The following is a 15,369-nucleotide window of genomic DNA, read 5'->3' as shown; positions in this document are numbered from 1 at the left end:
GGGGGGCTTATTTTAGTGCATGTTCTCAAAAGCCCGATTGGTCTTATGATCAAGGGATTATTTTCAGGGAAACATGAAGAAACAGAAGAAAATTAAGCTTTTAGTTGGTGCAAGAACAGTGCATTTAAATGTTGAGTATAAATGGCAGCAAAGATTCATTGAACAGAAAGGACATCTGAATGACTGGATGTCATTTTCTAGGTCTAATTCGTCTGCAAGAGCTCATCAAAGCCCCTTCAAGGTATAACATTAAACTCAAAATACGCCAATTGCCCTCTGGAAATAAAGATGCTCGGCCATTACTCAAGGAGATGAAGAGGGGCGGAGAGTACTTTGTGGTATTTGATTGTTCACATGACACAGCAGCTGAAATCATGAAACAGGTAAGCAGGAGCCCATGTCATCTGGTTTGCAGTTGCTAAAAAGCACAGCATCATTTGGGGGAAGCTTAAACTTTTGTTCATTATCATAATCCCTCTCTGAGAGCAGGAAAGTTCTTTCAGGCTTCCTAATTGAAGGAGAAACCCATTTAAAAGTTACGATCAGCATATAGAAGGCATTGAAAAATTGGCCTCTGGGATAGCACTCATCTCAACCAGATATAAAGATTATGTGCACATTCTAAGCTTAAACACTATCTAAATACCCAATTTCAAAGGGCAGACATCTGATATAAAAATGATGGATGGCAATAAATAACCTATATCTTAGGTTTCAGTTTTATGGATACAGTTTCTTGTTTTATGAAGAATTATATTTTATTATTGTTTGCCTGGGAGCTGCCAATGTGATCAAGGTAAAGGCCGCAAATAAATTTGTTCAAAATAGTGACAGGTTAACAATCAACGACATAAACACAACCGCAATAGTTGATGTAGGCAAAAGCAATAATTACAATGGGAGGCCTCTTGGTCAAATAAATGTTGACATCTGGTTGAAATCTTATCTCTAGATCAAAGGGTCAAGACCCATGTTGCTGAGATTCAGAGACTTGTTTACAGTTACATGTTTAGTTGTCTCTACTGAATCCTACTGTATTTTGTATTATTAGAATCCTCTGAACTTTTCCCAAAGGTGCTTTTTCAAGAGGCAACTGGACTTTCTTTGAAGACGTTTTGCTTCTCCTCCAACAAGCTTCTTCAGCTCTGAAAGTCCAGTTGCCTCTTGAAAAAGCACCTTTGGGACAACCATGACCTGGATGACTGAGAGTCTCCATAGACCTTTGAACTTTTGAACTTGTAGGAAGAAACTAAAGCTATTTGTACACAAACCTGTTATTCAGACATGGTTGAGACAATATGTATCATCACTGATGTTCTGTAAGCTCATGATGTTGTTGGATGACTGAAAAAATGCTGTAAATTACTGGTGAGGAAATGAACTAATATTAGCATTTGGGGGGGGGTGTTGTATGCACACATATATACATAAACACCTGTTGAAATATTATTTGTGATTTAAACCAGGGTTGAAGCTAATCAAAAACATAAAAACCCATTCAAGCAGGAATGATTTATCTATCTAATGTAAACTAGGATAGAGGCCTCATTAGAAGTTTCTTGAATTTTGTTACGGACAATGATTATAAACAGATGGAAGGTTATCATAATGTATTGGAGTTATATATCATCTAGACAAGACTAACCTGTTCTGCACATTTTCAAGGTAATACGAATAGCTAAAGGAATTGAATTTTCTACAGCATTAGCAATAACTTGACTGATATCTGAAATTAGCAAAGTTATACATTGCAGAAAGCACTATTCAGCTTTTGGTATATTTTGAATTCTGAAACAAATATTAGTTGCATAGCCTAATCACTTAATAAATAATTGATATCTTAATCTTATAACTAATTGCAATCATTCTAAAATCTTAATATAAATCATGTATAACTAGACTTCTTAGCTGTCATGTAGATTTTTTTATTTTATTTTTAAATTTCATTGGTGTACAATTGTTTGTTTTGCAGCACCAGCATATAGTGCATGTGGAATCTTTCTCCGTCGATGTAGCTAGTTAAGGATTATCTTAATTAACTCAGACTGAATATATTATTTCATAGTATATATTGTAACAATTAGGGAGATGTTGAAAATACTCTGAGATGTTGGAAAACTGAACCTTTAGTAATCTTAACATATGCCCAGCTAGAAAGTTGCTATCAAGATTATTGATTATTGTGAGCATTCATTCAATTGTGAATGTTCATTAAATGAAGAATTTTCATGATTGAGTGTCATAGTATGTTCACACTTACTCAGATGGAGAATATAGAATACTTGGGATGCAGTGCATGGAATCAAGGTTGCAGAACTATTCCGAGTCTTTGACTCTGCAGCTGTATCTCAGTGTCCACTGAAGTGACACCTCTGCTAAAACAGGAACATATTTGAAGCAACATTTTGAGGAAGCCAGAGTTAGTTCAGCTGAATACAAATATTGAAGGTCAGAAATTCTAGTCTGCAAGTAATTGGTTCTTCATTGGATAATAGATGCCTGTACCAATAAACCAATATTAATAAAAGGGACTAATGTCTTTGAGTTAAGATATCAGAATTCAACTCAAATTCTTTTTTAAAATCCAGGAGTTGTTCTATTGCAATTAGGTTGAGAATTTTTAGTTCAACCTGACAGAAAGCAGGCTGGACACATCAAAAAATGGCAGATTTTTCCACACAAAGAAAGGATTAATTGTGATTTTAGAATCCTATCAGTCAGTACTTCCCTTGATGGAATTCAACTTCTCTGATATCTAGAAAATTGCCTATCATTGATACCTTATGCATTCTGACTTATTTGCTGCTCTCTTAACTTTTTCTTTAAACCACAAGTTATGTAAAAATAATTTATTATTGATGAAAACTGTGCTATATGAGCAATTTTAGCTTATATCATTTCAGATTCTGCTTCCAAGTGAAAATTATATGCCTAAATGTTCTGGTTAATTTATCAGTCACTGTACTGTATTGAGTACAGAATACTGTTCTGTATTCTGCTAGTATCTCATAGAAGAAAGAAATACGTTGAAGGAAGCCTGACAAAAGTAATAAAGGAGTACAAGGGAAGTGATAGAATTGGTACTTGATAGTTTCAGCAAGGTTTCAACTTTGTGCAGATAAGTCAGGATGAGAATATATATAAGAACAGAACATATGGGGGAAAAAATCTTTCCAAGGATTTCTGCTAAGCTTTAGCAGACAGAAAAGAATGAAACACATATATGTGTACTGTCTGAAGAGACATTTATCTAAAAGGAGGAGACAAATTTGGCTGTTCTATTTCACTGACTTTCCGCATGATATACTTACTCAACTGTCCAGAGAAATAGACTAACAAATAGGAGAATGTAATACAATGAATTAAACGAAAAAATTCTCTGGGAAGGGCAATAGTTATACCAGAAGTGTAGCCAGAAAATGAAATTAAGAATGCCTACAGGTAATTTTAATTAGAAAAAAAAATAGCCTGGATGTTGGTGCTCTGGGACAAAGAACTAAAGTATATTGAAATAATTCATAATATTGAAATTTGAAAAGGAAGAATTCAACATTTCTATCCAGAAATTTCAGGCAAAAGTCCAAATGGATTACAACTGAGTGAAAGCTGAAAACTTTTGGTTCGGGCTGATAAGTGAGAATAGTATCAATAAGGACAGGACTAGCTTCTCTCTCTCTGATTCATGCCAGTAAAACATAAAATATGCTTTTTCAATGTAGGGAAGGAGACTTACATGTTTTATCAGAAGGGAGGCTGGCAGAAAGAAAAGACGATGTTGCTCCATTTGGCATTGTTCATGCTTATCATTAGCATGCTGTGCTTGACAGAATACCTCTGAGAAATGTGACTTCATTCCAAAGCCAATCACTAGATGTTTCTATGTGGATTAGAATGGCAGCAGCTTGCTTCCTTCCTATTCTTTCCACAAAGTGCCAAAGGGATGCCTATGTTAAATTGGTTTCTGTGGGTAGATAATAAAGAAATGCTCTCTATTATTCTTTCATCATATGGGGATATGGGATTATTAAGAGAATGCTATGAAAATCAATGATCTGCTGTAATTACCTGAGACAGTAGGAAAGGTCTGTATATGCAGGTAGATATTTTGATTGATAGTACTTGAACCATATGCATGATTCATGATATCATTATTATATTATTGTTAAAATTTAAACATCATTGTTCGGTTTTGTTTCTTCTTATGAATACCCAAAGTGGCTGTTGGCGTTCCAAGCTACAGAACATTTCTGAATTATTATTTTTGGGGGGTACTTAACCAGCTACATATTTTGTTCAGAAAGAAAATACCTGACTTTTATGTCAAATGGACTGCCATATATTTACATTAAAAGCTTTTACTTGAAAAAACTATTCCATGGTAACAGTATGAAACTATGATCATGAAAATACAGTCAGCCTGCACTATAGATGCATTCTGCACATCAGTACATCAGCCAGCTATTTGCTGTTTTGGGGGTTAGAACTGACTGCTTCCCCCAAATTAAATATTATTACTCTGATAAAACATGCTTGTTTTTAGATAGAAGCAATTACATTATCAGCTGGTTCCAAATCTTAACTTAATCACACATAATGGGAGGTTAGCATCCTGTTGTGGATTTTATATTTCTCATGTTGATTTTCTTATTATAACACAGAACATTATACAATGTGCACTAAGGATTTTATCTTATTTCATTGATGTTGATTTCTATGCCTCTAATTTAGAGCAAATTAGATTGAAGAATAGCAAATGGCAGCTTTCCTTGTCATATAAGGCAAGATACACCAAAGCCAGTCAAGTTATTTAGTATCTGGTAGGGAAGGGCTCCCACTGACACGTTTTCCTTTTCCTGGCAGTGTAAATGCAATGACAATAAATTTAAAATCATTGCTGTGGTATCCTGACATTCAAAATCCCCTTCCTTTGGCAGCTGTTTCATTCTGCCAACCATGAACTGCATCAAAGATTTTTACTTTGATATTATTATGCTCCACACCAATTTATTTACCTTAAAATTATATCAAAAAGCTCTCGTCCGAAGAGAGGGGGTGCTGATGACTTGCCTGTGGTTTTTGTAATTATTGCAAAGCCATTACAAGTATAAATAAATAGGCATCTATTCTTCCGCTTCAGGCATACTGCCCTCCACTACTGCTTTGCACTGTTTCGTAGTCTATGAAAATTTTGTCACAGGTATATTAGAGCAGCATTTTTCACATTGTATTCTGCACAACCCTAGGGTTCCAAGTTGTGAGCTTGCTGGGATTCCTTAGACTGAGAAAAAAATAAAGGAAGAAAAATAAAGTGAATGCAGGCAATTTTCTATGATTAGAGCTTTGCTTCTGGCTCAAGAGAATTTTTTAAAAAAACTAATGGATTCTTCAATCTGAAAAAGTTTGAAAACTGCAGCATTACAGACTCAATTATTATTACATGTGCTGTGTTTTTTCACTTTGGTTCATCTCCCCACTTTTTTCTCAGATTCTCTCCATGGGAATGATGACTGAATATTATCACTACTTTTTTACAACTCTGGTAAGATACTTCAGTAATTATTTGTACCATTATCACAGAAATAGCTGAAGAGCTTATTTTATGGCAGTGTTCTATGTATAGCCATGATAGATTTCAAAAAATAAAATTCTGCTAAAAAATGACTGAAGCTCGTAGTCAGATCTTGTAAACAAGGTGGCTTGGCATATTCATCACAATCAACAATTCACTCTGTTTTCATCTCTCTTCAATCTGCTAATTAATTCAGTGAAGAACTCACACTTTAACAGCATATCCTTGAAAATGTTGGGCAGGAGGAAAAAACCAAAGTTACTGGTCTACTATGACATTTGTAACTATTTTGTCATAGAGTAATTATCTCCAACCAGGAACTTTGGGAACTTGTGATTATGTTGGCTGTAAACAATAGATTTTTGTAATCAACATAGATGGAGTATGTCCGGTGGGTGAATGCTGAACTAGTCTCGCTTAAGGTTTCCAAAGGACTTCTCTAAAATGGAGGAATTGGTCACAAAACCAGACTAGTATCCATAATTGTTTCTAGCTATATTTTAACTGAATCAAACACAGTGCCATTGTTTAGACTTTCAAGGATGTTATTGACTTAGAGCAATCCATATTATTCAAGGATTTTATTAAATGAAGATAGAAATGTTCCAAAATGACAGAAAATTAATTGATAAGGAAAAAGACAGAGAATTAATTGATACAGAACATTTTTGTCCCCAGCAATTCAAAATTAATAGGGTTATCACTGCATGTAACATAAATGTCTGTGCGGATAAGATTATCAGCCCTGCTGTCAAGAAAAGCCAAGCTGTCAGGGTTCCAAGGAATACCCACAGCAAAATAAAACTCCAAGGCCTGAGGTTCCTCAAAGTTTAATAGTGAGTGCCATACCATGTACACTAATCAAACAGGTGGCAAGAAAGTAGGGGCAGTCAGGTACAACCCAAGTTATGTAGACAGTAAACACAGGGTTAATCAAAATGGATTCAAATGTCTATACAGCAATGCACAGAGTATGAGGAATAAACAGGGTGAATTAGAAATTCAAGTAAATGAAGGCAGATATGATATTGTTGTCATTATAGAAACTTGGTGGGATGAAACCGACAAATGGAACATACAGCTAGAGGGATATAAATTATTTAAAAGAAATAGACCAAATAAAAGAGGAGGTGGAGTTGCACTATATATAAGAATTAACTACATCTCTACAGAAATAGAGCACAACAATGATGAAAATTATCTTGAATGCATTTGGGTCAATATTAAAGGGGGGGGAATGACATTGCCATAGGTCTAGACTATAGGTCACCCAACCAAACAGAGGAAGTAGATGAACTTTTTGCTAGTCAGCTAACTAAGGTATATAGGAAGCACATCACAATAGTAATGGGGGATTTTAACTACCCTGACATCAATTGGGAGACAAACTCTGCACCAAGTGGCAGATCCAATAGGTTCCTAACAAACCTAGCAAACAACTTTGTTTCCCAAAATGTAGAGAAGAGAACAAGGGGATCAGCCATACTGAACTTAATTCTCACTAACAGAGATGTAATGATAGAAGGTGTTGAAACTACAGGAACCTTGGGAGCAAATGATCGCGCAATATTGGAATTCAACATTATGCAAACACAAGTAGTAGAACAAAGTCAAACTAGTGTCTTGGACTTTCAATAAACTTAGAGAGACCTTGAGAAGAATTCCATAGATGAGAATCCTCAAGGGGAAAAAAATTCAAGAAGCTTGGAAAATTTTGAAAAGTGAGATTATAAAAGCCCATCCTTGCACAATACCAATGAAGAAGAAAAACAATAGCTCTCAAAAAAAAACACAAAAAAAAAACCCCAGCATGGCTGCATAAAGAACTCACTGACAAATTGAAAGACAAAAAAGACAAATATAAAAAGAAAGAGGGGCAAATAACTAAGGCAGAATATCAGGAAAGCTAAGACTTACAATAAACAACAGCTTGCAACAACAGTAAATAATAACAAAAAAAGCTTCTTCAAACATGTTAAAAACAATAAAAAAGTCAAGGAAACAATTGACCCATTGCTGGGAGAAAATGGCAAGAAGGTGACAAGCAACAGGGAGAAAGTAGAACTACTTAACTCATTTTTTGCATCTGTCCACAAAAGGAAAAAACAGTCCAACCTATCAAAAACAGCACCACAAAAGATAGATTAGGAGCAAAGTTAAAATAGGGAAGAAAATGGTAAATGAACACCTATCTACCTTAGACAAATTCAAATCACTAGGACTGGATGGATTATACCCCAAGGTTCTGAAGGAACTGGCAGACGAGCTCTCAGAACCACTGAACTATATCTTTCAAAGATCCTGGAGCACAGGGGAACTGCCAGAGGATTGGAAAAGAGCTGATGTAGTTCTTCAAAAAAGAAAAAAAAACAGATCCAGGAAACTACAGACCTATCAGCCTGACCTCAATATCAGGGAAGATTCTGGAAAAGATAATCAAACAACGAATCACCAAACACCTAGAAGCAAACAAGGTAATAACCAAAAGCCAACATGGGTTTGTCAAAAATAGATCATGCGAGACTAATCTTACTGCATTCTTTGACAAAGTGACAAAATTAGTGGACCAGAGGAATACTGTCGATATAATTTACTTGGACTTCGTTAAAGCATTTGATAAAGTAGACCATAACCTGCTACTAGATAAAGCAGAAAAATGTGGGTTAGACTGTATCACCACCAGATGGATTTGTAACTGGGTGACCAACTGCACTCAATGTGTAGTCCAGAGGTGGTATTCAGCAGGCTCTGACCAGTTCTGGAGAACTGGTAAAGGAAATTTTGAGTAGTTCAGAGAACCGGTAAATACCACTTCTGATTGGCCCCACCGCCATCTATTCTCTGCCTCCCAAGTCCCAGCTGATTGGGAGGAAATGGGGATTTTGCAGTAACCTTCCCCTGGAGTGGGGAGAGAATGGAGATTTTACAGTATTCTTCTCCTGCCATGCCCGCCAAGCCACGCCCACAGAACCTGTAGTAAAAAAAAATTGAATCCCACCACTGGTGTAGTCCTCAATGGAATTGCATCTACATGGAGGGAAGTATGAAGTGGAGTACCCCAAGGCTCTGTTTTAGGCCCAGTACTCTTCAACATCTTCATCAATGACTTGGACGAGGGACTAGATGAGGAACTCATCAAATTTGCAGATGACACCAAGCTGGCAGGAATAGTCAACACTCCAGAAGATAGGCTCAAGATACAGAAGGATCTTGACAGACTTGAACATTGGCCACTATCTAACAAAATGAAATACAACAGTGAAAAAAGTAAGGTTCTACATTTAGGCAAAAAACAACAACAACACACCGGTACAGTATACGTGGTAGCTTGCTCAATAGTAGTAACTGTGAGATGGATCTTGGAGTCCCAGTGGACAACCATTTAGATATGAGCTAGCAGTGTGCAGCAGCTGCCAAAAAAGCCAACATAGTTCTGGGCTGCATAAACAGAGGGATACAATCAAGATCACGTGAAGTGTTAATATCACTTTATAATGCCTTGGTAAGGCCACACTTGGAATACTGCATTCAGTTTTGGTCGCCACGATGTAAAAAAGATGTTGAGACTCTAGAAAGAGTGCAGAGAACAGCAACAAAGATGATTAGGACTGGAGGCTAAAACATATGAAGAACGGTTGCAGGAACTGGGTATGTCTGGTTTAATGAAAAGAAGGACTAGGGGAGACATGATAGCAGTATTCCAATATCTCAGGGGTTGCCACAAAGAAGAGGGAGTCAAACTATTCTCCAAAGCACCTGAGGGTAGAACAAGAAGCAATGGGTGAGAAACTAATCAAGGAGAGAAGCAACTTAAAACTAAGAAGAAATTTCCTGACAGAACAATTAATCAGTGGAACAACTTGCCTATAGAAATTATGAATGCTGCAACACTGGAAAAATTTTTTTATTCAAAAGGTTTTACAAACATTTTTACCCATACTTTCTCCCTCCTCCCTCCAACCCTCACCTTATCCTCCACCTCCACCTCCCTTCACCCAATCCCCCCACCCCCCACCCCCGGACTTCCCAGAGCAAAATACAGGATATATCACCTAACAATCATAAACTAGAATAAACAAACAATCCATAAACTTCCATCCCTCCCCTAGTACCTTAACTCCCCTTATCTATTCAAAAAAGAAAAGAAAAGAAAAGAGAACAAACTATTACAATTATATTCTATCCATTCTTAAGCTTTTCAATCCTTCTTCTCCATTCCAATATTCTTTCATAGACAGTCTTTTAAGTACTCTAAAGTTTCTGGTTTCTCTTTTAAGTTCGTTAATTTTTGTATTCAAACTTCAACAGTATACGATATTACGTCTTCCAATATTTCAGTAGCAAAAATCCAATTGCTGATATTAAAATTAAAATCAATTTACTTCCTATTATTCTTCGAAGTAATATCTTGTATAGTCCACCAGATTTATAGATCCATCATACATAATAATAAATAATATCATTTTTATCCAATCCTTAATACTCCATTTCTTAACCTATTATTATCATTACCTTATTTTTTATCCAAATTAATTTAAATTTTAACAAATCCACATATAATCAGCTAGCATTATTACAATCACTCCAACATTTAGAATATAAATTCAAACAATACCATTTACATTTAATCCCAATTCTTCCCCATATTTCCAACACTATAAATTACCAAATAATTTATAGCCATTTTCATGCATTCCTTAATTAAGTCTATTTCTTGTTCTGTTTTTATCAAGACACCCCCAAATCAAATAATTCAGTTGTTGGCAATTCAACCATATATAAACAAATAACATCACTACAGTCACATCTCCAACATTTAAATTATAAATTCAAACAGATACAAATAGATTTTGCAAACTCTTCTTCCTATATGATTTACTGTTAAACCAGTTGTAACATCCCATCTAAACCATATCTGACGATTTCTAAGCTCATCCACCAAAAAAAGCAAAATCCTTTCTACTTCTTAACATTTTAATAGGAATTTCTTTCAAAATTAATATTTCTTGACCTAATATTTGGATTTTATTTTTATAAGATGCTTGTAAAATTTCATTCCTCATCCTCTTGGTTGTAAAATAAATCACAATATCTCTTGGTAGCTGTTTCTGTCTGGCAACCTTAGAATTAACACGATATATTTTTTCAATTTGAATTACAACATCTTCTGGTTGCTCTCCAGTCACCTGTGCAAAAACCTCTGCAAAAATTCCTTTTAAATTCTCTTGCTTATTTTCTTTAAGTCCTCTAACTCTCAGAGAAAACTCTATTATTATTATAATAATAATATCAGAGTTGGAAGGGACCTTGGAGGTCTTCTAGTCCAACCCCCTGCCCAGGCAGGAAGCCCTATACCATTTCAGACAAATGGCTAGCCAACATTTTCTTAAAAATTTCCAGTGTTGGAGCATTTACAACTTCTGCAGGCAAGTTGTTCCACTGATTAATTGTTCTAACTGTCAGGAAATTTCTCCTTAGTTCTAGGTTGCTTCTCTCCTTGATTAGTTTCCACCTATTGCTTCTTGTTCTACCCTCAGGTGCTTTGGAGAATAGTTTGACTCCTTCTTCTTTGTGGCAACCCCTGAGATATTGGAACACTGCTATCATGTCTCCCTTAGTCCTTCTTTTCATTAAACTAGGCATACCGAGTTCCTGCAACCGTTCTTCATATGTTTTAGCCTCCAGTCCCCTAATCATCTTCGTTGCTCTTCTCTGCACTCTTTCTAGAGTCTCAACATCCTTTTTACATCGTGGCGACCAAAACTGAATGCAATATTCCAAGTGTGGCCTTACCAAGGCATTATAAAATGGTATTAACACTTCACGTGATCTTGATTCTATCCCTCTGTTTATGCAGCCCAGAATTGTGTTGGCTTTTTTGGCAGCTGCTGCACACTGCTGGCTCATATCTAAATGGTTGTCCACTAGGACACCAAGATCCCTCTCACAGGTACTACTATTAAGCAAGGTACCACATATCCGGTACCTGTGCATTTTGTTTTTTTGGCCTAAATGTAGAACTTTACCTTTTTCACTGTTGAATTTCATTTTGTTAGATAGTGCCCAATGTTCAAGTCTGTCAAGATTTTTCTGTATCTTGAGCCTATCTTCTGGAGTGTTGGCTATTCCTGCCAGCTTGGTGTCATCTGCAAATTTGATGAGTTCCCCATCTATCCCCTCGTCCAAGTCATTGATGAAGATATTGATTTAAATTGCAACACTACCAATTCATTGTCTACCTTCTCCACCTTTGTCTGAATCTCCTCTATTTTATTTTCCAAATTCAAATTAACTTGATTAATTTCTTCTACTCTTTCATCCAACTGGATCACACATTCACATAGTTGTTTAAATGCTGCCAACACATCATTTCTTATATCCTCATTCTGATCTTTAATTTCCAGGATTTCCTCTTGAATCTGCTTAAATTTTTGATCTATAACCAAAAATTGTGACTCCAAAGCTTCCTTTAAAAGTCCCTTTAAATTTTTTTCCATATCTTCCTGTATCTTATGTATTTGAAATGATAGACTCCACCGTCCTTAACATTAAACTTTGTATCTTTAAGATCCATTTCTCAGTTTAATTTTATACTTTGCAACAATTTCAGTAAGTCTGTAATCTTTTCAAAAAAAAAAAGAGAAAATATCTTATTCTCCTTATAAAATCTTCATGTAAGTGTAAATTCCAACAAGTTTAAACGGAGCTAAGAGCACTAGCTTTGTTAATGAGAACTTCCTTAACTTTCACTTTCACGCCCTTTTAGATAGAAACGCCATTTTCTTATTCTTAAGTACTCTTCTCAAGTACTATTTAAAAACGGAGTTAAGGTCTGGTATTTGCATTTATCAACCTTCCTGACATTGCTCTGTCTGCGTTGCCATTTATCAATTTAAATTATCATTTTGGTCGCAGAGATGGTCGCAGTGATTTGGTCTGCTAAAAAGCAGACTCGTCCCGGATCCGGAGCTCTCGGGCTTAAACAGGGAGCTCTCACCGTCGCCCCTAGAATCACTCTTGGGGCTTTCCGGAGAGCTTTACCTCCGCCCGTACACTCACCTTTCCCTCTTCTCCCGAGGGAAAGGTTTCTGAGCCGTCAGACAGCTGATTTGCGCTGGCTAGACGGCTCTAACGTGATCTTGGGGCTGACGGTCTAAAAAGACTGTCTCCATCACCAACGGAGCCAATCAGAAGTGGAAATTTTTAAGAAGATGTTGAATAAGCATTGTAGGGTTTCATGCCTGTAACATTTATGAAAATTATTAATAATAAAATAATTTAATTAATAATAATTTATTTTTAAGGATGTTAGAGTTTTTTGTTTTTATTTTTTGGTTTTTATGGTAAACTTTTATACATAAAAACAAAAAAATAAAAACAAAAAACTCTAACACCCTTGAAAATAAATTATTATTAATAATTTTCATAAATGTTACAGTCTCACAATGAGAAAACATTTAAAATAAACACAAAGAATCTTTTTTTCCTTTTTCTTAATCATTTCTACCATTGTGAAAGACGAAAATGTTCTAATTAAAACCAGAGCACGCAGTAGTATCTGCATGGATGGATAGATGGATGGATGGATGGATTTCACATCCTGACAAATGATTTATACTCTTTCATGTTATGTTATTTATGACATGATCTTGAAATGTGTCACACAAATTAATAACACTCAAATTAGCCCTTATATTCGTGTTTTGCAAACTTCTAATTCACATGGAATTGCTTCTTCACTGATCTAATATATACATCAGATAAAGTGACAGCAATTTACCCCAGGTAGCAGGGAAGAGAAATACCAAGCTTCTAAATTGTAAAATTATATTGTTTATGTTGTTGACTCTTTCAAAGGATGAACTAATCAATTTGTCATGATTTTATGGGTACGTCTCTCCCTCCCCCCCATGTTTGTAGCAGAAACATTATTACAAAAATATTATAAATCAGCACATATACTCCTGGGCATCTTTCTTAGAATATAATATTGCAAATATCTGGAGTTCTGTCTTAACACAAATAATATCTTTGATATCTAATAAATCATATTCAGTTCATCTTTATTTAGATTTAATAATGTATGCAGTATCTAGAAAACTTGGACTTAAGAAGAAAAATATATATTCAATATCAATAGGGATTTGGCAGAAATTGTGAAAGACAAAGATCAGATTTCACATTCAGCTGTATTATTTCAGCTTTAAGTTTATATAGGTGGTATTTGTTGATACAAAATACTATTTTCTATATTGGACAATTTCAGTTTCTCTGCTCAAAGAATAATACAAGGATAACTAATTGGAACCTACATAATTGATATAAAGGCCAACCAACCCAGCGTGGCACTTTTATGTTATTGGATTGAAGTAATACAACATGATTCATTTTATCTTTAATGCCCTTGTCTTTTCCTTTTGTTGTTGTATTACCAACAAAATCTTGGTAATACAGGATTTGTTTGCACTAGACCTGGAACCCTATAGATACAGTGGAGTCAATATGACTGGATTTCGTCTGCTCAACATTGACAATACACAAGTGGCTTCTGTTATTGATAAGTGGTCAATGGAAAGATTACAGGCACCACCCAAGCCAGAGACTGGACTCCTGGATAGCATGATGACTGTAAGTGACAAAAACACCATCTGAAATGAAATAAGAAGTTATATTATTATAGTGACAAGCAAATTCTAAGTGAGTTGGTGACATAAAAAGCAACAGAGCAGCTACTCTGTGTTCATATGCAAAGATATGGTTCAAAGGTGGGTTTCATCAGGTTCTGACCAGTTCTGGAGAACCGGTAGCAGAAATTTTGAGTGGTTTGGAGAACTGGTAAATACTACCTCTGACTGACCCTGCCCCCATCTGTTCTCTGCCTCCTGAGTCCCAGCTGATCGAGAGGAAATAGGGATTTTGCAGTATCCTTCCCCTGGAGTGGGGTGGGAATTGAAATTTTACAGTATTCTTCCTCTGCCACACCCACCAAGCCATGCCCACCAAGCCATGCCATGCCATGCCATGCCACGCCCACCAAGCCACGCCCACAGAACCGGTAGTAAAAACTTTTGAATCCCACCAGTTATAGTGATATAGTTATATTAATGAGCTGCAGACACATGGTACATTCATGCCTCTATGAGATCTGGAACATCTTTGGAACCAATCTAATTGCAATCATGTGCCTAGTTAAGCCAATTGAAATCAGACTGCAAATGGATTCCTTTCAAGATGCAATTAGTCCAACATTTCTCCAGGGCAAAATGTTTTGTACAAAAAGAAACTTAGGAAATTCTAGCTTAGGTAAATGAAGTTCATGCCATACTCTTATAGACAGCCACAACTGAGCTGGAAGCTGAGGTAATTTTGGAAAAAGTAGCCCTAATGCCTTTGAACAATTCTGTAAGGTGATTGTTGTTGTTGTTGTTTTTGAACAATTCTGAATTTTCAGAAATGCCGTAGAAATCAAAACAACCCAGAAACCTGCTCTTTACATGGTACAAGGTAGTATTCACCTGCAAATGCATTGAAAACAATGTTAGGCCAAGAATTTTTGTTATCATAAGATAATCACTTTATGACTGTGCTTAATGATGAAGTTGCTGGTACCCATTGTGATCAGTAAGTGAGAACTACTTGCAGTTGCTATGGTATTGATGGTGTTCTCATATCCTAAGGTCTCTTCTCTTATGCCCTGTATTCTAAAGAAAAAAAGAATAAGAAACTATGTTCTATGTTGTTAAACAATTCAAAGTGATTCTAGATATGTGGACTGTGGTTACATTCTTGCTTGTGAGAAG

At 35.8% G+C, this 15,369-nt stretch overlaps 1 protein-coding gene across 1 annotated transcript in view; it reads left to right on the top strand.

Annotated features, from left to right (window-relative positions):
- Window positions 1-15,369, top strand: part of GRIK1 (glutamate ionotropic receptor kainate type subunit 1) — a 181,260-nt gene that overhangs the window by 109,218 nt on the left and 56,673 nt on the right. The window contains exons 4-6 of the mRNA XM_058184958.1: window positions 202-383; window positions 5,486-5,539; window positions 14,024-14,197. Of these exons, the coding sequence (XP_058040941.1) occupies window positions 202-383; window positions 5,486-5,539; window positions 14,024-14,197 (410 nt within the window). The remainder of the gene's footprint in view (window positions 1-201; window positions 384-5,485; window positions 5,540-14,023; window positions 14,198-15,369) is intronic.

Source organism: Ahaetulla prasina, chromosome 5 (assembly GCF_028640845.1).
Source record: "Ahaetulla prasina isolate Xishuangbanna chromosome 5, ASM2864084v1, whole genome shotgun sequence".
Lineage (NCBI taxonomy): Eukaryota > Metazoa > Chordata > Lepidosauria > Squamata > Colubridae > Ahaetulla > Ahaetulla prasina.
The sequence above is the reverse complement of the archived record's forward strand: the minus strand, read 5'-3'. Positions and strand labels throughout refer to the sequence as shown.